General features: G+C 37.9%; 1 protein-coding gene across 1 annotated transcript in view; it reads left to right on the top strand.

Annotated features, from left to right (window-relative positions):
- Positions 1–10,319: 10,319 nt before the first annotated feature.
- The window catches only part of TSBP1 (testis expressed basic protein 1), a 65,345-nt gene continuing 54,236 nt past the window's right edge, over positions 10,320–21,428 (top strand). Inside the window, exons 1-9 of the mRNA XM_040249037.1 lie at positions 10,320–10,332; positions 11,968–12,066; positions 13,048–13,080; positions 13,493–13,525; positions 14,596–14,628; positions 14,711–14,740; positions 14,834–14,854; positions 16,321–16,341; positions 16,867–16,887. Coding sequence (XP_040104971.1) covers positions 10,320–10,332; positions 11,968–12,066; positions 13,048–13,080; positions 13,493–13,525; positions 14,596–14,628; positions 14,711–14,740; positions 14,834–14,854; positions 16,321–16,341; positions 16,867–16,887 — 304 coding nt within the window. The remainder of the gene's footprint in view (positions 10,333–11,967; positions 12,067–13,047; positions 13,081–13,492; positions 13,526–14,595; positions 14,629–14,710; positions 14,741–14,833; positions 14,855–16,320; positions 16,342–16,866; positions 16,888–21,428) is intronic.

Here is a 21,428-nt window from a genome sequence, read left to right as displayed (position 1 = left end):
TTTTCCAGTGCTCATGTATGGGTGTGAGAGTTGGACTGTAAAGATACCTGAGTGCCGAAGAATTGGTGCTTTTGAACTGTGATGTTGGAGAAGACTCTTGAGAGTCCCTTGGACTGCAAGGAGGCCCAACTTGTCCATCCTAAAGGAGATCAGTCCTGGGTGTTCAATGGAAGGACTGGTGCTAAAGTTGAAACTCCAATACTTTGGCTGCCTCATGGGAAAAGTTGACTCATTGGAAAAGGCTCTGAAGCTGGGAGAGATTGGGGGCAGGAGGGGACGACAGAGAATGAGATGGCTAGATGGCATCACTGGCTCAATGGACATGAGTTTGAGTAAACTCCAGGAGTTGGTGATGGACAGGGAGGCCTGGTGTGCTGTGATTCATAGGGTTGCAAAGTGTTGGACACGACTGGGTGACTGAACTAAACTCAACTGAACTGACACCTAAAGCAACTAGAAAAGGAAGAAATTAAGAACCCCAGGATTAGTAGAAGGAAAGAAATCTTAAATATTAGGGCAGAAATAAATGCAAAAGAAACAAAAAAGACCATAGCAAAAATCAACAAAACCAAAACCTGGTTCTTTGAGAGGATAAATTAAATTGACAAACCATTTGCCAGACTCATCAAGAAACAAAGGGAGAAAAATCAAATCAATAAAATTAGAAATGAAAATGGAGAGATCAAAACAGACAACACAGAAATACAAAGGATCATAAGAGACTACTATCAGCAATTATATGCCAATAAAATGGACAATGTGGACGAAATGGACAAATTCGTAGAAAAGTACAACTTCCCAAAACTGAACCAGGAAGAAATAGAAAATCTTAACAGCCTGATCACAAGCATGGAAATTGAAACTATAATCAGAAATCTTCCAGCAAACAAAATTCCAGGTTCCAACGGCTTCACAGCTGAATTCCACCAAAAATTTCGAGAAGAGCTAACACCTATCTTACTCAAACTCTTCCAGAAAATTGCAGAGGAAGTTAAACTTCCAAACTCATTCTATGAGGCCACCATCACCCTAATACCAAAACCTGAGAAAGATGTCACAAAAAAAGAAAACTGCAGGCAAATATCATTGATGAACATAGATGCAAAAATCCTTGACAAAATTCTAGCAATCAGAATCCAACAACACATTAAAAAGATCATACATCATGACTAAGTGGGCTTTATCCCAGGGATGCAAGGATTCTTCAATATCCACAGATCAATCAATGTAATACACCACATTAACAAATTGAAAAATAAAAACCATATGATTATCTCAATAGATGCAGAGAAGGCCTTTGACAAAATTCAACATCCATTTATGATAAAAACTCTCCAGAAAGCAGGAATAGAAGGAACATACCTCAACATAATAAAAGCTATATATGACAAACCCACAGCAAACATTATCCTCAATGGTGAAAAATTGAAAGCATTTCCCCTAAATTCAGGAACAAGACAAGGGGGCCCACTTTCACCACTACTATTCAACATAGTTCTGGAAGTTTTAGCCACAGCAATCAGAGCAGAAAAAGAAATAAAAGGAATCCAAATTGGAAAAGAAGAAGTAAAACTCTCACTGTTTGCAGATGACATGATCCTCTACATAGAAAACCCTAAAGACTCCACCAGAAAATCACTAGAGCTAATTAATGAATATAGTAAAGTTGCAGGATATAAAATCAACACACAGAAATCCCTTGCATTCCTATACACTAATAATGAGAAAGTAGAAAAAGAAATTAAGGAAACAATTCCATTCACCATTGCAACAAAAAGAATAAAATACTTAGGAATATATCTACCTAAAGAAACTAAAGACCTATATACAGAAAACTATAAAACACTGATGAAAGAAATCAAAGAGGACACTAATAGATGGAGAAATATACCATGTTCATGGATGGGAAGAATCAATATAGTGAAAATGAGTATATTACCCAAAGCAATTTACAAATTCAATGCAATCCCTATCAAGATACCGGCGATATTTTTCACAGAACTAGAACAAATAATTTCAAGATTTGTATGGAAATACAAAAAACCACGAATAGCCAAAGCAATCTTGAGAAAGAAGAATGGAACTGGAGGAATCAACTTGCTTGACTTCAGGCTCTACTACAAAGCCACAGTCATCAAGACAGTATGGTATTGGCACAAAGACAGAAATATAGATCAATGGAACAAAATAGAAAGCCCAGAGATAAATCCACACACATATGGACACCTTATCTTTGACAAAGGAGGCAAGAATATACAATGGAGTAAAGACAATCTCTTTAACAAGTGGTGCTGGGAAAACTGGTCAACCACTTGTAAAAGAATGAAACTAGATCACTTTCTAACACCGCACACAAAGATAAACTCAAAATGGATTAAAGATCTAAATGTAAGACCAGAAACTATAAAACTCCTAGAGGAGAACATAGGCAAAACACTCTCCAACATAAACCACAGCAGGATCCTCTATGATCCACCTCCCAGGATTCTGGAAATAAAAGCAAAAATAAACAAATGGGACCTAATTAAAATGAAAAGCTTCTGCACAACAAAGGAAAATATAAGCAAAGTGAAAAGACAGCCTTCCGAATGGGAGAAAATAATAGCAAATGAAGCAACTGACAAACAACTAATCTCAAAAATATACAAGCAACTCCTGCAGCTCAATTCCAGAAAAATAAACGACCCAATCAAAAAATGGGCCAAAGAACTAAATAGACATCTCTCCAAAGAAGACATATGGATGGCTAACAAACACATGAAAAGATGCTCAACATCACTCATTATTAGAGAAATGCAAATCAAATCCACAATGAGGTACCACTTCACACCAGTCAGAATGTCTGCAATCCAAAAATCTGCAAGCAATAAATGCTGGAGAGGGTGTGGAGAGAAGGGAACCTCCTACACTGTTGGTGGGAATGCAAACTAGTACAGACACTATGGAGAACAGTGTGGAGAGTCCTTAAAAAACTGGAAATAGAACGGCCATATGACCCAGCAATCCCACTGCTGGCATACACAGTCAGGAAACCAGAATTGAAAGAGACACGTGTACCCCAATGTTCATCGCAGGACTGTTTATAATCACCAGGACATGGAAGCAACCTAGATGTCCATCAGCAGACGAATGGATAAGAAAGCAGTGGTACATATACACAATGGAGTATTACTCAGCCATTAAAAAGAATATATTTGAATCAGTTCTAATGAGGTGGATGAAACTGGAGCCTATTATACAGAATCAAGTAAGCCAGAAAGAAAAACACCAATGCAGTATAATAATAAATATATATGGAGTTTAGAAAGATGGTAATGATAACCCTGTATGCGAGACAGCAAAAGAGACACAGATGTATAGAACAGTCTTTTGGACTCTGTGGGAGAGGGTGAAAGTGGGATGATTTGGGAGAATGGCATTGAAACATGTATATCATCATATGTGAAATGAATTGCCAGTCCAGGTTCAATGCATGATACAGGATGCACTGGGATGACCCAGAGGGATGGGATGGGGAGGGAGGTTGGGGGGCAGGGGGGTCCAGGATGGGGAACACATGTACACCCATGGGGGATTCGTGTCAATGTATGGCAAAACCACCACAGTATTGTAAAGCAAATAGCCTCCAATTAAAATAAATACATTTATATTAAAAAATAATAAATCACTGTGCAAACACAGAAAATATTAGAAAATACAAAAAATTAATGCTTCATAAATATTAGAAAATACAAAAAATTAATGCTTCATAATACCACAATGAAAGATCATTATTATTAATTTAATGCATGTTTTGACTCTCAGATTAATTTATATTTTAATTTATTTGAGCTTCTTTTTTCCATGTAACTAATTATATCATGTGCTCTTCCCATGTCATTAAAAATTCTATAAAAACATGCTTTTCTGTGTTGTGTAATATATTCAGGTATACAATAATTTATCAAATAAGCCCTTTGTTTTAACACATTTATGTTTCTCTTTCTTTAATTTCCCACACTGTATACTTCACCCTTCTGACTCATTTTGTAACTAGAAGCTGTACCTCTTAATTTCACTCATCCCCACATCCTCTTTCCCTCCAGCAACTACTTGTTTTTCCTCTCTATGTTTCTGTTTCTATTTTCATATGTTTGTTCATTTGTTTTGTATTTAAATTTCATGTATAAATGGAATGATATTGTATTTTTCTTTCTCTGCATGACATTTCACTTAGCATAATACCCTCTAGTATAATGAGGCTAGTGAAAACCCTGGCTTAAAACTCAACATTCAAAAAACTAGATCATGGCATCCAGTCCCATCAGTTCAGTTCAGTTCACTCGCTCAGTCATGTCCGACTCTTTGAGACCCGGTAAATTGCAGCACGCCAGGCCTCCCTGTGCATCACCATCTCCCGGAGTTCACTCAGACTCACGTCCATTGAGTCCGTGATACCATCCAGCCATCTCATCCTCGGTCGTCCCTTTCTCCTCCTGCCTGCAATCCCTCCCAGCATCAGAGTCGTATCCAATGAGTCAACTCTTCGCATGAGGTGGCCAAAGTACTGGAGTTTCAACTTTAGCACCATTCCTTCCAAAGAATTCCCAGGGCTGATCTCCTTTAGAATGGACTGGTTGGATCTCCTTGCAGTCCAAGGGACTCTCAAGAGTCTTCTCCAACACCACAGTTCAAAAGCATCAATTCTTCAGCACTCAGCCTTCTTCATAGTCCAACTCTCACATCCATACACGACCACAGGAAAAACCATAGCCTTGACTAGACGAACCTTAGTCGGCAAAGTAATGTCTCTGCTTTTGAATATGATATCTAGATTGGTCATAACTTTTCTTCCAAGGAGTAAGCATCTTTTAATTTCGTGGCTGCAGTCACCATCTGCAGTGATTTTGGAGCCCCCCAAAATAAAGTCTGACACTGTCTCTGCCATTTCCCCCATCTATTTCCCATGAAGTGATGGGACCAGATGCCATGATCTTCATTTTCTGAATGTTGAGCTTTAAGCCAACTTTTTTGCTCTCCTCTTTCACTTTCCTCTTTCACTAGCCTCATTATACTAGAGGGTATTATACAAGAGGCTTTTTAGCTCCTCTTCACTTTCTGCCATAAGGGTGGTGTCATCTGCATATCTGAGGTTATTGATATTTCTCCCGCAATCTTGATTCCAGCTTGTGTTTCTTCCAGTCCAGCGTTTCTCATGATGTACTCTGCATATAAGTTAAACAAGTAGGGTGACAATATACAGCCTTGACATACTCCTTTTCCTATTTGGAACCAGTCTGTTGTTCCATGTCCAGTTCTAACTGTTGCTTCCTGACCAGCATACAGATTTCCCAAGAGGAAGGTCAGGTGGTCTGGGATTCCCATCTCTTTCAGAATTTTCCACAGTTTATTGTGATCCACACAGTCAAAGGTCTTGGCATAGTCAATACAGCAGAAATAGATGTTTTTCTGGAACTCTCTTGCTTTTTCCATGATCCGACGGATGTTGGCAATTTGATCTCTGGTTCCTCTGCCTTTTCTAAAACCAGCTTGAACATCAGGGAGTTCACCGTTCACGTACTGCTGAAGCCTGGCTTGGAGAATTTTGAGCATTACTTTACTAGTGTGTGAGATGAGTGCAATTGTGCAGTAGTTTGATCCTTCTTTGGCATTGCCTTTCTTTGGGATTGGAATGAAAACTGACCTTTTCCAGTGCTGTGGCCACTGCTGAGTTTTCCAAACTTGCTGCCATATTGAGTGCAGCACTTTCACAGCATCATCTTTCAGGATTTGAAACAGCTCAACTGGAATTCCATCACCTCCACTAGCTTTGTTCGTAGTGATGCTTTCTAAGGCCCACTTGACTTCACATTCCAAGATGTCTGGCTCTAGGTTAGTGATCACATCATCATGATTATCTGGGTCATGAAGATCTTTTTTGTACAGTTCTTCCATGTATTCTTGCCACCTCCTCTTAATATCTTCTGCTTCTGTTAGGTCCATACCATTTCTGTCCTTTATCCAGTCCCATCACTTCATGGCAAATAGATGGGGAAACAATGGAAATAGTGACAGACTTTATTTTCTAGGGCTCCAAAATCACTGTAGATGGTGACTGCAGCCATGATATTAAAAGATGCTTGCCCCTTGGAAGAAAAGCTATGACCAACCTGACAACATATTAAAAAGCAGAGATTACTTTGCCAACAAAGATCCATTTCCTCAAAGCTATGGCTTTTCCAGCAGTAATGTATGGATGTGAGAGTTGGATCATAAAGAAAGCTGAGAGCCAAAGAATTGATGTTTTTGAACTGTGGTGTTGGAGAAAACTCTTGAGAGTCCCTTGGACTGCAAGATCAAACGAGTCAATCCTAAAGGAAATCAGTCCTGAATATTCATTGGAAGGATTGGTGCTGAAGATGAAGCTCCAATTCTTTGGACACCTGATGTGAAGAACTGACTCATTGGAAAAGACCCTGATGCTGGGAAAGACTGAAGGCAGGAGGAGAAGGGGACAACAGAGGATGAGATGGTTGGATGGCATCATCAACTTGATGGACATGAATTTGAGCAAGCTCCAGGAGTTTGTTTTGGACAGGGAAGCCTGGCCTGCTGCAATCCATGGGACTTCAAAGAGCTGGACACATATGAGTGACTGAACTGACTGAACACCTTCTATGTCAATCCAGTTGTTGAAAATGGAAAATTTTCATTCTTTTACATGGTTGAGTAATAGTACCACATCTTCATTATCTATCTGTCAATGAATAACAACTTAGATTGTCTCCATAGCTTAGCTTATTGTGAACAATGTTACAATGAACTTGAGTGCATATACCATCTCGAATTACTGTTCAATCTCTGGGTTGGGACATGTCTCCTGCATTGGCAGGCAAGTTCTTTACCACTGCACCATTTGGGAAGGGCTGGCAATTGTAACATTAAATTTTCTCATCTCATTCAAATGCCTGAAGTAAAGGACAAGTATGCCTTTAAGATGTAATCTTTGATTATCAATGTTAGGTGAACAAAGTGTACAGATCAAAGGTGACACTTGTTATTCACTACTGCACATTTCTTAAACTGCAAACTCTAACAAATCAAGTCCATTGACAGTTACATATCTGAACTCTTTCCACATTATTTCTTTCTCCTTGTTAGTGTTTTAGAATTCCTTTTGTGTGTGGTCAGTTTTCTAAAATAGATCAAGTGTTCCCCAACCCCACTGGAAGTATACAAAGGACCCATATGTAATTTTTTTAACAGGTACACTACATCATATTGACAATAATAAGACATTTAGCATAAGAGTGTATTAGTTAGTATTCTCCAGATAAACAGAACAAATAAAGTATTAATATATCTAGAAAAAGAGATTTATTGTAAGGCATTGGCTCACAATAGTGATGGCTTGCAAGTCTGAAATCTTAGTGGTAAGTAGGCTATAAGAGCACAAGAGAGTTGATATTGCAGTCTTGAGTTTGAAATCCACAGGGAAGGCCAAGCAAGTTGGAAACACAGGCAAAGTTTCTATGATGCATTCTTAAGGCATAATTCTTTTTTCTTTAGGAAATCTCAGCCTTTGCTTTTGAGGCCTTCAGCTAATTGGATGAGTCCCAGCCATCTTATGAAGAATAATCTGCTTTACTTGAAGACTTGTGATTGTAAATGCGTATCACATCTAAAATATACCTTCATAGCAACATCTAGACTACTCCTTGACCAAATAACTGGGCATGTAGCCTAGCCAAGCTGATATATAACATTAACCATCACAGGGGGTGTTTAGGTTTGTTTGGTTTAGTTGCGTTTGTGTTCAGATTTATGATGGCGGTAGTAGTTATAATGGTAATATCAAGGAACTATAATGTTTCCTCCATTAGAATTTTTCTGCATGTTCACATTTAGGCTATGGTAAGATAGCTGCAATTCAGAAACCAGGCTGCTGAGATATTAAGCTATTTTGCAAAACATTATGCAATCAAATTCTATATAATTCTATTATGCTATGCTATTAACATAGTCAAAATTATATGGTTAATATTTGTAGCTGACTATTGGATTTCCAGTGGTTTAATAACTTTGTGATATAACCAGAATTAATCTATGTCTGACCACCTGACCTGCCTCTTGAGAAACCTATATGCAGATCAGGAAGCAATAGTTACAACTGGAAATGGAACAACAGACTGCTTCCAAATAGGAAAAGGAGTACATCAAGGCTGTATATTGTCACCGTGCTTATTTAACTTATACTCAGAGTACATCATGAGAAACACTGGGCTGGAAGAAGCACAAGCTGGAATCAAGATTGCTGAGAGAAATATCAATAACCTCAGATATGCCGATGACACCACCCTTATGGCAAAAAGTGAAGAGGAACAAAAAAGCCTCTTGATGAAAGTGAAAGAGGAGAGTGAAAAAGTTGGCTTAAAGCTCAACACTCAGAAAACGAAGATCATGGCATCCAGTCCCATCCCTTCATGGGAAATAGATGGGGAAACAGTGGAAACAGTGTCAGACTTTATTTTGGGGGGCTCCAAAATCACTGCAGATGGTGATTGCAGCCATGAAATTAAAAGACGCTTACTCCTTGGAGGAAAAGTTATGACCAACCTAGATAGCATATTCAAAAGCAGAGACATTACTTTGCCAACTAAGGTCCGCCTAGTCAAGCTATGGTTTTTCCAGTAGTCATGTATGGATGTGAGAGTTGGACTGTGAAGAAAGCTGAGTGCCGAAGAATTGATGCTTTTGAACTGTGGTGTTGGAGAAGACTCTTGAGAGTCCCTTGGACTGCAAGGAGATCCAACCAGTCCATTCTGAAGGAGATCAGCCCTGGGATTTCTTTGGAAGGAATGATGCTAGAGCTGAAACCCCAGTACTTTGGCCACCTCATGTGAAGAGTTGACTCATTGGAAATGACTCTGATGCTGGGAGGGATTGCAGGCAGGAGGAGAAGGGGATGACAGAGGATGAGATGGCTGGATGGCATCACTGACTCGATGGACGTGAGTCTGAGTGAACTCGGGAGTTGGTGATGGACAGGGAGGCCTGGCGTGCTGCGACTCATGGGGTCACAAAGAGTCGGACATGACTGAGCGACTGAACTGAATCTATGTCAATAGATGAGTCAAAATATGGAGTGATTATTTAAATACTAGTAATTTAAATTTATATATGTAAAAATTTTAAATGACTCCTTCCTCATCAATCTAGATCATAAAAATAGGCTAAATAAGGATTTCAACTATCAGAGTCAATCTTAGAAGACAAAGTAGGTAGGTGGAAAATCCTATAACTGGAGAGCATTACTCTCTTCCTCCTGCACCTCACTGCTTAGTTAAAATACATCACCATGGACAGTAGGCCTCCAAAACTGAAATGAACTGTGGCTTTGTAAACAGAATATGGACTCTGGAGTCAGAAACTCTGTTTGCTGGTTGGGCAGTTTCAGATGTCTCAGTCTTAAAGGATTTCATTGTGAAGATTATTGGGGATTAAATGTGTTGGTCCTTGGAAAGTATCTACTACAGAGCTATATTGGGGAAGGAAATGGCAACCCTCTACAATATACTTGCCTGTGAAATCTCATGGAGAAATGAGCCTGGCAGGCTAAAGTCCAGGGGTCGCAAGTCAGGTACGACTTAGCAACTAAACCACCACAGAGCCTTATGGTTCTGAAACACTTAACAAAAGGGGGTTTTACTGCTCTCTTTGTCCTCCACAATGGCTTCTGAAATCCCATTCACTGGCTCATTCTTCCTCGCACCACAACCTCTTAGCTTTCCCTTACTACATTAAACTCCATTGCCTCAGCTTCATGATTCACCCTTCATTTGTTTCAAAGAACCTAGAAATGTTTTCCACTTTTAATCATCAAACATTTATTAAGTCCCTAACTGCCTCAGGAGTTACAAAGATGAATGAAACACAATCTCTGGTCTCAAAACCCCTGGAAAATTAGAAATTATCCCAGAGCCCAGACAGAGTAAGTTCCCTTCCAGTATCCTAAGTTTAAGATCCTCCAAAGTATTCCGAAATCTTTACAGCCTCTTGGTTCCCCTCTTCCTTTCCTCCTGCCTCTAAGTTCTAGTTCTTTGTTATGACACACATTCCAGAACTTTCACAGGCCATACTCCTGTAGTCTGCTTAGGTCTGATCAACCTGAGCCACACGATTCCTCTGTGACTCTCTGTATCCTTGTTTACAAGGGCCTCCCCCACATCCAAGTTCATACTGCTCAGAAACAGTGAGCTTGGGGTGTTTGTTTTATCTTGATCGCCCTCTGACAAAGAAATCCAGATGACACAGAACCCACTGAGGACAATACCTGGAACATGGCAGTCTTGGGTATGGACTGACGCCTTCTCTGAGGCCTCCTTGACCCTACTGACTCAGGAGTCTTCTCTTTGGGAATTTTAATACAACTGCTTTCCCTTCCTTGCCTGCTTTCTTTCAAGTCAATATCCTTTCTTTCACTCTCATTGATTTCTCTGGAAGCCTGAGGAAAACAAACCCACATTCAACCTGTAGAGTGAGTGCTGATTTCTCCTTCAGTTTCTGGAGTTGGAATTGGTCAAAGTAAATAGCTATTTTCTGGAGAAACAGGAAAATTCCTCAGTCTTTTATCTTACTGCCTGTAATATTGCTAACTTTATAATCTTCCTCAATTACTCTTATTTTCTTCAGGAAGAGAGAGGAGCATTTTCTTAGTGGTCTAACATAAGAACATTCCAGGCACCATTCAAGAGACTTGATCCAATATCCTATGTGTTTATTCCTTCCTCTCCTAAGGATTATTTCATATCAGATATGAAATTGTTACTTTCATGATAGAGATCAAACTATTTGCTCTTCATTTTAGAGGTATATTAAGAGCAAATCTCTGAAGGTTATTTGGTAAGAGAATTTTCTCTTCTGACCTAATACATAGAAGACTCAGCAAACATTTTCCTAATTTGCCCTAATTGGAGGTATATTGTTACATCTTGAGGTGAATTCACATATTACTTTTACGCAGTATCCTTAATCTTGGTGTTAGCCCTTCGAAGTCTAATTTTCTTCAGCATTTTTCACAGTCATAGTCAGATTTATGGTTGGTTCTTTAATTCATTCATTCCCCCCATTCTTTCTCCCGTCCTCCCTCATTCCTACCTTTGTTTTCTCTCTCTTTCCTTTCCTTCCTTTTTTCCTTCACCAAAAGCCTCCACAGTCTATGCTCTTCATAACTACATCAATATAATCTTGTTAAGATTCTCTCTTTAGTGACACATAAACACACACTAAGGTAAGAAAGTCTCACTGCGCTCTCTCCTACTGACCACAGTAGCAACCCTCATAAATATCTATCTTATAATGAAGGACTTGGTAAGTGATGTTTGAGGGGTCTTTTTCAATAAGAAATTTCTGTCCTCTGCTGTGACTTGCATTAGTATGAACTGAATGACCTACAGTCAAATTTTTTGATCACCCATGAAAAAATTTTGAGCATTCATTTCTTATATATGTATAATGCAAATTTTATGAACACATTACTCTACTAATACATAAAGAAAACAGAAAGTCTATAAAAAATTTTACAGACTTTAAAACAGAAAGTCTATAAAACTTTAAGTTATAAGTTACATAAAAATAAAACTAATATTTCTTTCTAACATCCCAATGGATTTCTTTACATGCCACTGGCTCCGCTAACCATCTCTCGCCCACAGAGTAAGGAGTTCAATGAGGAGGAAATCTGTCAGATTTCCCACTCTAAACCAAGGGTACAAGCATCTGAGGGTCTTAGTATCTGACCAAAAGGACCAACAGAAAAGCCAAGAAATGGGAGGGAAAATATGTGGGGACAATAAGATGATGAAAAAGGAAGAACAGAGTTGAGGTAGCACAAAAGGGGGTGTAGGGGAAATGTCTATCTGTACATAAGAGGTGCCCAGAAATTGTCTCTGATAATGACCAGGTCTAAATAAACAGGCTACAGGTGAGTTTTCGTTTCAGAAATAGTTTTGGCTGTTATCCTGACTCTACTGGGATTTGCCATTCTCGCTATTTTGTTAACAAGATGGACACGACGCAAGCAAAATGGTGAGTAACAATGAGTGAAAATGGAGATTCTCTATGAAAGCCACAGAGGTAGGAATGTCAAGATGCAGTCTGAGTTTGTTCCTATTTACGAGATATCTAGAGACTTTGCCAGTATTCTGGAAATCCATTTCAATACATGTAATCTCTGACCTATTAGTGATTCCTCCTGCATCTCACATTACAGAAAAAAAAAAAAAGATCACATTGAGTTTAACAAGAGAAATAATATGAATAGTCTAAAAGAAAGTTATCTGAGCTCCAAGGGAAATTACCTTAGGAAAAGAAAACAGAAGAGAGAAGGCACTACACTAGTAGATACCACTGGTTAATATTATACGGAAAGAATTCAATATTTTTAGTGATTAGGGAGCTGATAAGAAGAAACAAATATACAGTAATAGTTGTCAGTGAAACAAAGATATGGCTTAGATCTACATTGACCTATTCCTGTGCCATGAGACATCTTCAGGAATTTTCTTAGCATCTTTCCCACTTCCTTCTAGTCTGCTGCTGCTGCTGCTAAGTCGCTTCAGTCGTGTCTGACTCTGTGCGACCCCATAGATGGTAGCCCACCAGGCTCCCCCTTCCCTGGGATTCTCCAGGCAAGAACACTGGAGTGGGTTGCCATTTCCTTCTCCAATGCCTGAAAGTGAAAAGTGAAAGTCACTCAGTTGTGTCCGACTCTTCGCAATCCCATGGGCTGCAGCCTACCAGGCTCCTCTGTCCATGGGATTTCGCATCCCCTCCTTATTTCTCATATTCAGTGCCTATAAGCGCTCAGAGAATAGTAAGTCATATGGAAGGACAAACAAAACAAGGCTGACTGGAGGCATGGGTAAAAAGGTAGGAACCAGTAATGCATGATGTCAAGACCATTTGGGGAGCAAAGAAGCATGGCTTAGAGTGAGGAGAGTTGAAACAGGATAAACAGCACCTCTCACAAGTGGCTAATAGAAATATTTTTGCTTAATTCTTCCACAGAAATGGATATCTCAAGATACAGTTCTGAACAAAGTAAGTACTTATACCCATGAGAAAAAGAAAGTAAGCATTTATGAAATTTCCATAAATCAGGGACCAAATCTGTCTTGTTTACCACTGCATTTCCAGCACCTTGCAAAGTGCATCATTCCATGAACTGAACTTCTAAGTTACTGAGAGAATTTCACCAAGAGGAAAAAGCAACTTTGAGAGCCCTTTTGATTATTATTCAGCCCAGATAATATTATGAAAATGGTGACTGGCGTGGTCATTAGCATAATCTACTCCTGCTACTTATGCACAGTCCTTAGTTCCTGCAAAGTAAATTCATTTCCCATCATTACCTGTTATCAGGAGTTCATGTCTACATTAGGTCTCAGAGTCTTAAAGCCCCACTAATTTTCAAGAAACAAAATCATGGAGCGCTCTCTCCTTTTTCTTCCAGGTGCTGGTCTGTTGGACTATGAGGATGACAGAGGTAAATAAACTAGGAAATACTAGAGAAAAACTCGGAAAGTGCTCCTGAGGGGATAAAATAGGCTCATCTCCCTTTGAGCATGATTTATTACATAGCATTCCTTTTGTTGTTATAATTTCCAACTGCCAAATCATCTCCATCTGCATATACAAATACGTGGAAAATTGTGTACTTTTTTCTGAGAAAAGACAAATATGTTCCCTTCTTAAGACCACTAAAAGAATTCTTTCCAGTTCCTTTTAATCCCAAGATCTTGGAAAGGTTAATGAACTTTTGAAATGAAACAATTACCTGGATGTGTAAAATGAGAATAAAACACATAATTCATGAGCTGTCATGAAGCAGCATATATGAGGATACTTTATAAGGTATAAAGTATAAGAGGTGAGCACAACTTATATTTTTTATCTTCATATTAGAAGATAAAATTGATACACAAAGGGTTAAGATACTTATCCAAATTCACCTAGCAAAGGAAGGAGTTGAATAGTGAAGCCAATTTGTGGCCCTGAACTCAATATTCACACTCTTACATCTTACTATCCAAAAGTGATTTAAGGCAAAAAAAAGGCTTATTTTATACTGAGTATTTATTATTATAAAGAGAATTACACTCTGTCCCTCAAATCAGAACATGTGATCTGACATGAGTGATAAAATGAAATGATAAAGCTTATTTGAAATAAAACATTCAGAAATCCAATGATTCTAAGGAGATGCCAAGACACACTCTACTTCTTTGTAAGGACACACAACACACACACACTACAAGCACATAGATTCATATCCCCAAGAGGAAAGAAAAGAGAGGGTAACTTGGTCACTTTGCTTGTCCCACATTTGGACTCTTGGCCCATTTCCCCTCTTCTTATCTCTATGATTCATCTGTCTCAGCAAGATTGAGGAGCAAAGGGCCCTGATAATTTCCTCTTTCTTTTCTGAAACAAAATCCAAAGAAAATGAGAATATCTGGGAAACTAGAAAAGTTTCTTAGGAGCTAGATTGAAACTAATGATGAAACATTTCTTGATGGGCTATTAGTTAACTTAATCTGTTTTTTCCCTCAAAAGATTTTTCTTCTCCAAGAGCTAAAAGAGGAAGAGGTAAATAGATTTTCACCTAATAAGAAAATAATGTAGACATAGTTGTCAAGGTAGAATCTCACTATATTTTCCTCTTTTTTAGGATTCCGGAATTTATACTCAACAGAAAGTGGTAAATAAATGAGATCTTAGCTTGCTAAGGAATTAATACAGAAATTGTTTATGAGAAATTAAGAATCTTTATTTTTTTCCCTCAATCCTCTAGACATTTCATATGATGATCGAGGTAAGTCTATTTAGAGATTATGGTAAAATTAAAGGAAAATCTATACTTTTTTCCTGTTATACATGAAGGGCTATAAAACCTACCCAGGTAAAAGATAAGAAACCAAATTAACATATAGAAGATTGTGACATTCAGAAATGTTCACCTTCACACTGTGAGACACTTTTTCCCAAGTGCTATTCAATTCCTTGCCTATTTACTTCCTAATTGGTTTAAGAAAAGTAATCTGAGTAACTCAGGAGAAATTCACTATTTTAGAGCTCAGAAATGCTAAATATTCAGTGAGTCTTTCTTAATATAAATGCTAAGAAACAAAAGAATAAACCCCTGAAAATTCATCACATTAGGGTATGATCTGTGCATGGAAGTCACTGAATTTATTTTTAATGTTATTAACTTCTATAGAAAATGTAGCATTTTCTATCTTTAAAATATCCATAGAATTATAAGAAACAAGTAGCATTAATGGAAAGCAGGGATTTTGTGTGTTTTAGTCTTAATTCACGTTACAAAGACAATCAAGTATCTCCTCCAACAAATGAGCTCATATAAATGCTCATATAAATGAGCAAAGCACTCATTTTCAGAAAAAGAGCTGGGGAAAAAAATACATGCTGCCTTCACAGTTCTGGGTGGATCTTTAACTACTTCAGTAAAATAACAAATGATGACTCAGAGGTTAAAGCGTCTGCCTGCAACGCGGAAGACATGGGTTCGATTCCTGGGTCGGGAAGATCCCCTGGAGAAGGAAATGGCAACCCATGGCAGTATTCTTGCCTGGAGAACCCCATGGATGGAGGAGCCTGGTGGGCTATAGTCCATGGGGTCGCAAAGAGTTGGACACGACTGAGCAACTTCACTTTTCACTTTCACTTTCACCATTAAGCAACATATTTTAAGTCACTTCCAGAGTGCCAATATTATTTATTTTTACATTTTCATGAAAATAATAGTGATAATATGACAAGTTTTTGTGTAATAGTGATAACACGTCAAGCTTTGTATGTCTCTGGAGCTTTTGTAGAAAATCTATTTCCATGAAATCACTAAGAAACAAGTTTTAGATGAAAGGATATACATTCAATCACAATAAGCATATGCATATGGATTCATTATAATTTGCCATATCATCACTGAACTTGAATTTTCAATCAGCTGAGTAAATCTTTTTCCTTTTTTTGTCTTATTTAGCCTCAACTTATTTTATAGCTAATATGTACTGTTTTAGTGTTTCCATGTTTTCATTATTTCTTCTCACTACACTTATTTACCTTAATTAACCTTTGCTGCCCTTTTTTTTTCCCTTTGGGCTTGTTATTTGGTTCATAAACTAAGGCATGAAGAGATTTTGCCTTAGTTTCTTGCTTACTTGGATACTGAGGGTGTTGATTGAGTAATCCTCCATAATGATATCAAAACTATAGAAACAAAATTCAAAATGACTTTTCTTTGTTTTGTGTTTTTAGAGGGATACAACAGAAATTACAGTGAGTATCCTCTTATTTCTCAATAAAAGTGTGTTTCCCATTAAGTAACATTTCCCTAGGTTGTTAAAGGTTTGGGGAAAGAGAAATTCTATTGGTTTATATGACTATTAAGCATTAGACAAGGTCACCCAGGGCTGGTTTAGGATGATCTGTCAGTAATACGTTTCCACATTGACTGAAAGGAAAGGGAAAAAAAAAATTAGAGAAAGTGTTGAATGTGAGAAAAAGGAAGTGATAAACAGGGAGAAGAGAAAAAGAGACAGAAAGGAGAACTGAAAAAAATGCAAGCCACAAGTTTCATAGGAATAGTGTCCATCTACTAAAACACGAAACCCTTTACAGAGATTGAAGGGATGAGAGATCCGCTGGACATGACTTCCAGTGCCCACCACCAAGTCAGTGGATCTCCCTCAGCCAGGGCTTCAGCTCCTGAAAGACTGCAATGACTGAAGCTAATAGGCAAAGGTTAGGGATCCAAATTCTGATGATTTGCCTTCTGTGTCCCTGTGTTTGTGTGTGTTTTAGTGCCATCAACCAGCTCCCTCGGTAAGTTCTTTGTGGCTTTCTTTCAATTCTACTGTCATCTGGTTTGCAAGTCCTGAAGTTCCTGTATTTGATTTTTTCTTTCTCTTAAAGAAGTTTTAAAAATAAAGGACAAAAATAATTAACACTTGTAAACTCACACCCTAAATTTGATAACTGGTATTATTTTTGTCTTAATTTTTAACTGGCAGGTAGGAATCTTATGTCTCCATTTGTAGATCTATTCTACTCTCTCCTCTTCCCAAAGAGTTATAAATGTATTATAAATCTTTTATTTATTTTCACATATTTATATAATCTCTCTGTAACACCTAACACATAGTATTGTTTTGCATACATTTTTTAGAATTTTACTAAAATGGCATCATTCTAAAACCATCATTACAACCTGCTTTTTTCCCAAAAAAGCATGGTAATATTGAGATATATAGAAATCCAAATTATGCATTTTAATCATTGAATGTTATTCTAACTGACAAATATACATTATTATTTTTTCCCCTACTGATACATTCTTCTATCACAAATAATACTATAAAATGTCCTTCTGTAAGGGGAAAATAGTTTATTCAAGGTAGCTACCCTGAAGTGAGATGAATGAATCACACTATGTATGAACATTCACATAAGTTAGGGATATTTTAAGTTTACTATTGTGTGAGTTCCATGGTAGTTACACATAGCAAAATGTGCTATGTGTGAAGCATAGCAAAATGTATAAAAGTTTCCCATTTCCCTGCATCAATTCAAACCTAGATTTTGTCATACTTTTACACTACTGCCACTTTGATAAGTTAAATTACTTTTTTACAGTCATAGATGTATATAAATGTTTGGGCATTTTTCAGGTTTAGCATTGTTTGCTTCATCCTATGCCTTTCTTCTTTTACTTTGGCCCAAAGACAATCCTTTAGTGGTCCTTTAAGCCCCATGTGTGTGTAAAAATTTTTCTAAGCCTTTGTATGACTGAAAATAGTTTTTCTTCACCCTCAGCCTTAAACAAGAGTTAAGCTGAGTAAATAATTAACAATTATTTTTTCTCACACTTTGAAGATTTATTCCATTGTCTTCTGGCATTTACTATTGCTGATAAGAATATGCTACTATTTTGATGACTGTACCTAAGTAAATGTGGTTTTAAGATTTTATCCTTACAGCCTGCATTTTAATTTATACATATATTAATGAAATATACATATATATAAGCCACTGGCTTCCCCAGTGGCTCAGCAGCAAAGCATTCACCTGCAGTGTAGGAGCTGCATCTATCTAACAAACTATAGTCTCTTCTTCTAAAATAACTGTGAAATATATGTAAAGACTCTCCTCACAGCTTCAGGTCTGGTAACATCTCTTTCATATTTCTCATTTGCATTAGTTAACTCCAGCTCCTATAATAGGTAAATCTTAGAATTTCAGTGATTCTAATCATAAAATCCCATTATTCTGTAATATCAAATATGCCTGGTTCATGCTTAGCTCTTCTGTCAGCAATGACTTAAGCATTCAAGTTCATCCTATATCTCCACCATCTTTACCTTATGGCTTCTAAGTTCATGTTGCCTACCTTAAGTGAGCAGAGGGAGAAAAGTTTTTAGATCATGAGTAGGAGACTTTTATGGATAAGCCTGGATATTGTAACACATCACTTCCAAATAATTGGCTAGAATGCAATCATATGTCTACACCTAATAGCAAGGGAGTCTGGGGGCAATAGTCTAACCATGTAGTATTAATTTTCTATTGCTATTATAACAAAATGCCACAAATTTAATGGCTTAAAACAACACAAATTTATTATTTTATAGTTCTATAGATTAGAAATCTGACATGTCTTACTTGACTAAAAATCAAGGTGTTAGCAAGGCTGTATTCTTTCTGGAAATTCTAGAAGTCAATCTGTTTCCTTGTTTTTTCAGCCTCTAGAGGCTGCCCACATTCCTTGGCTTATGGTCCCCTTCCTCCACCTTCAAAGCTAGTTAAAATAAGCTAAACTTTCACATCATATCACTCTGAACTTTGTTCATTATTACATCTCTTTCTTTGACTCCCTTCAACTTCCTGCTTCTGCTATTAACACTTCTTAATATTACACTGGGCCCACACAGATCATACAGAATAATCTTTCTTTTTTTTAAGATTAACTGATTAGCAACATTAACTCCATTTGCAACCCTGATTCCATGTAATGTAACATATTCACAGATTCTGGGGATTAGGATGTGACCATGGAGGACAGGGGAGTGGAGGGGTTCTATATCATTTCCTTATTTCTCGATGCTTGACCCTGGATGTTTTCCTCAGATTATATCATTCACTAATTCTTTCTCTGTGCTGTTGTTTAGTCACCAAGTTGTGTCCAACTCTTTTACTACCCCATGGACTATAGCCGCCAGGCTCCTCTATTCATGTAGATTTCCCAGGCAAGAATATTGAAGTGGGTTGCCATTTCCTCCTCCAGGGATCCTCCTGACCCAGGGATTAAACCTACACCTCCTGCATTGCAGGTGGATTCTTTACCACTGAGCCACTGAGGAAGCCCAATTCTTTTCTTTATTTTTTTAATTGGAGGCTAATTATTTTACAATATTGTGGTGGTTTTGCCATATATTCACGTGAATTGGCCATGGGTGTATGTGTGTTCCCCATCCTGACCCTCCCTCCCCATCCCATCTCTCAGGGTCATCCCAGTGCACCAGCCCTGAGCACCAGCCCTGATGCCTCATGCATCAAACTGGGACTGGCGATCTATTTCACATATGTTATATATACATATTTCAATGCTACTCTCTCAAATCACCCCACCCTTGCCTTCTCCTACAGAGTCCAACAGTCTGTTCTTTACATCTGTGTCTCTTTTGATGTCTCGCATATAGGGTCATTGTTACCTTCTTTTTAAATTCCATATATATGCATTAATATACTGTATTGGTGTTTTTCTTTCTGACTTACTTCACTCTGCATAATAGGCTCCGGTTTCATCCACCTCATTAGAACAGATTCAAAGGAATTCTTTCTAATAGCTGAGTAATATTCCATTGTGTACATGTACCACGGCTTTCTTATCCATTCATCTGCCGATGGACATATAGATTGCTTCCATGTCCTGGCTATTATGAACAGTGCTGCGATGAACATTGGGGTACATGTGTCTCTTTCAATTCTGGTTTCCTCGGTGTGTATGCCCAGCAGTGGGATTGCTGGGTCATATGGCAGTTCTATTCCCAGTTTTTTAAGGAATCTCCACACTGTTCTCCATAATGGCTGTACTAGTTTGCATTCCCACCAACAGTGTAAGAGAGTTCCTTTTCCTCCACACCCTCTCCAGCATTTATTGTTCGTAGACTTTTGGATAGCAGCCATTCTGACCGGCGTGAGATGGTACCTCATTGTGGTTTTGATTTGCATTTCTCTGATAATGAGTGATGTTGAGCATCTTTTCATGTATTTGTTAGCCATTTGTATGTCTTCTTTGGAGAAATGTCTGTTTAGTTCTTTGGCCATTTTTTGATTGGGTCACATTTTTCTGGATTGAGCTGCACGAGTTGCTTGTGTATTTTTGAGATTAATTCTTTGTCATTTACTCCATTTGCTATTATTTTCTCCCATTCTGAAGGCTGTCTTTTCACCTTGCTTATAGTTTCCTTCATTGTGCAAAAGCTTTAAGTTTAATTAGGTCCTATTTGTTTATTTTTGCTTTTATTTCCATTACTCTGGGAGGTGGGTCATAGAGGATCCTGCTGCAATTTATGTCAGAGAGTGTTTTGCCTATGTTTTCCTCTAGGAGTTTTATGGTTTCTGGTCTTACATTTAGATCTTTAATCCATTTTGAGTTTATTTTTGTGTATGGTGTTAGAAAGTGTTCTAGTTTCATTCTTTTTCAAGTGGTTGACCAGTTTTCCCAGCACCACTTGTTAAAGAGATTGTCTTTTCTCCATTATATATTCTTGCCTCCTTTGTCAAAGATAAGGTGTCCACAGGTGCGTGGATTTATCCCTGGACTTTCTATTTTGCTCCATTGATCTATTTTTCTGTCTTTGTGCCAGTACCATACTGTCTGATGACTGTTGCTATGTAGTATAGCTTGAAGTCAGGCAGGTTGATTCCTCCAGTTTCATTCTTCTTTCTCAAGATTGGGAAGCCCAATTCTTTCTCTGAGTCTCTTCTCTTTGTTTACCCACCTAATGATTTTTATAATTTAAAGACTACATTTTCTACATTTGTTCATTTCATTTTATTCTCTATCAAATATAGCTTCTTCTGAATTAATGATATTCTGCTTTATGGATTCTATCCTTTATTAACTTCCCTGTGGCTCAGCTGGTAAAGAATCCACCTGCAATGTGGGAGACCTAGGTTAAATCCCTGGGTTGGGAAGATCCCATGGAGAAGGGAAAGGCTACCCACTCCAGTATTCTGGCCTGGAGAATTCCATGGACACAGTCCATGGGGTCACAAAAAGCTGTACATGACTAAGCGACTTACACTTCACTTCACTATTTGAAAATCTCTTTTGAATTGCTCTTCCTTCATGTGTTGTCCCA

The sequence above is a fragment of the Oryx dammah genome, unplaced genomic scaffold, assembly GCF_014754425.2.
Source record: "Oryx dammah isolate SB20612 unplaced genomic scaffold, SCBI_Odam_1.1 HiC_scaffold_11, whole genome shotgun sequence".
NCBI lineage: Eukaryota > Metazoa > Chordata > Mammalia > Artiodactyla > Bovidae > Oryx > Oryx dammah.
The sequence above is the reverse complement of the archived record's forward strand: the minus strand, read 5'-3'. Positions and strand labels throughout refer to the sequence as shown.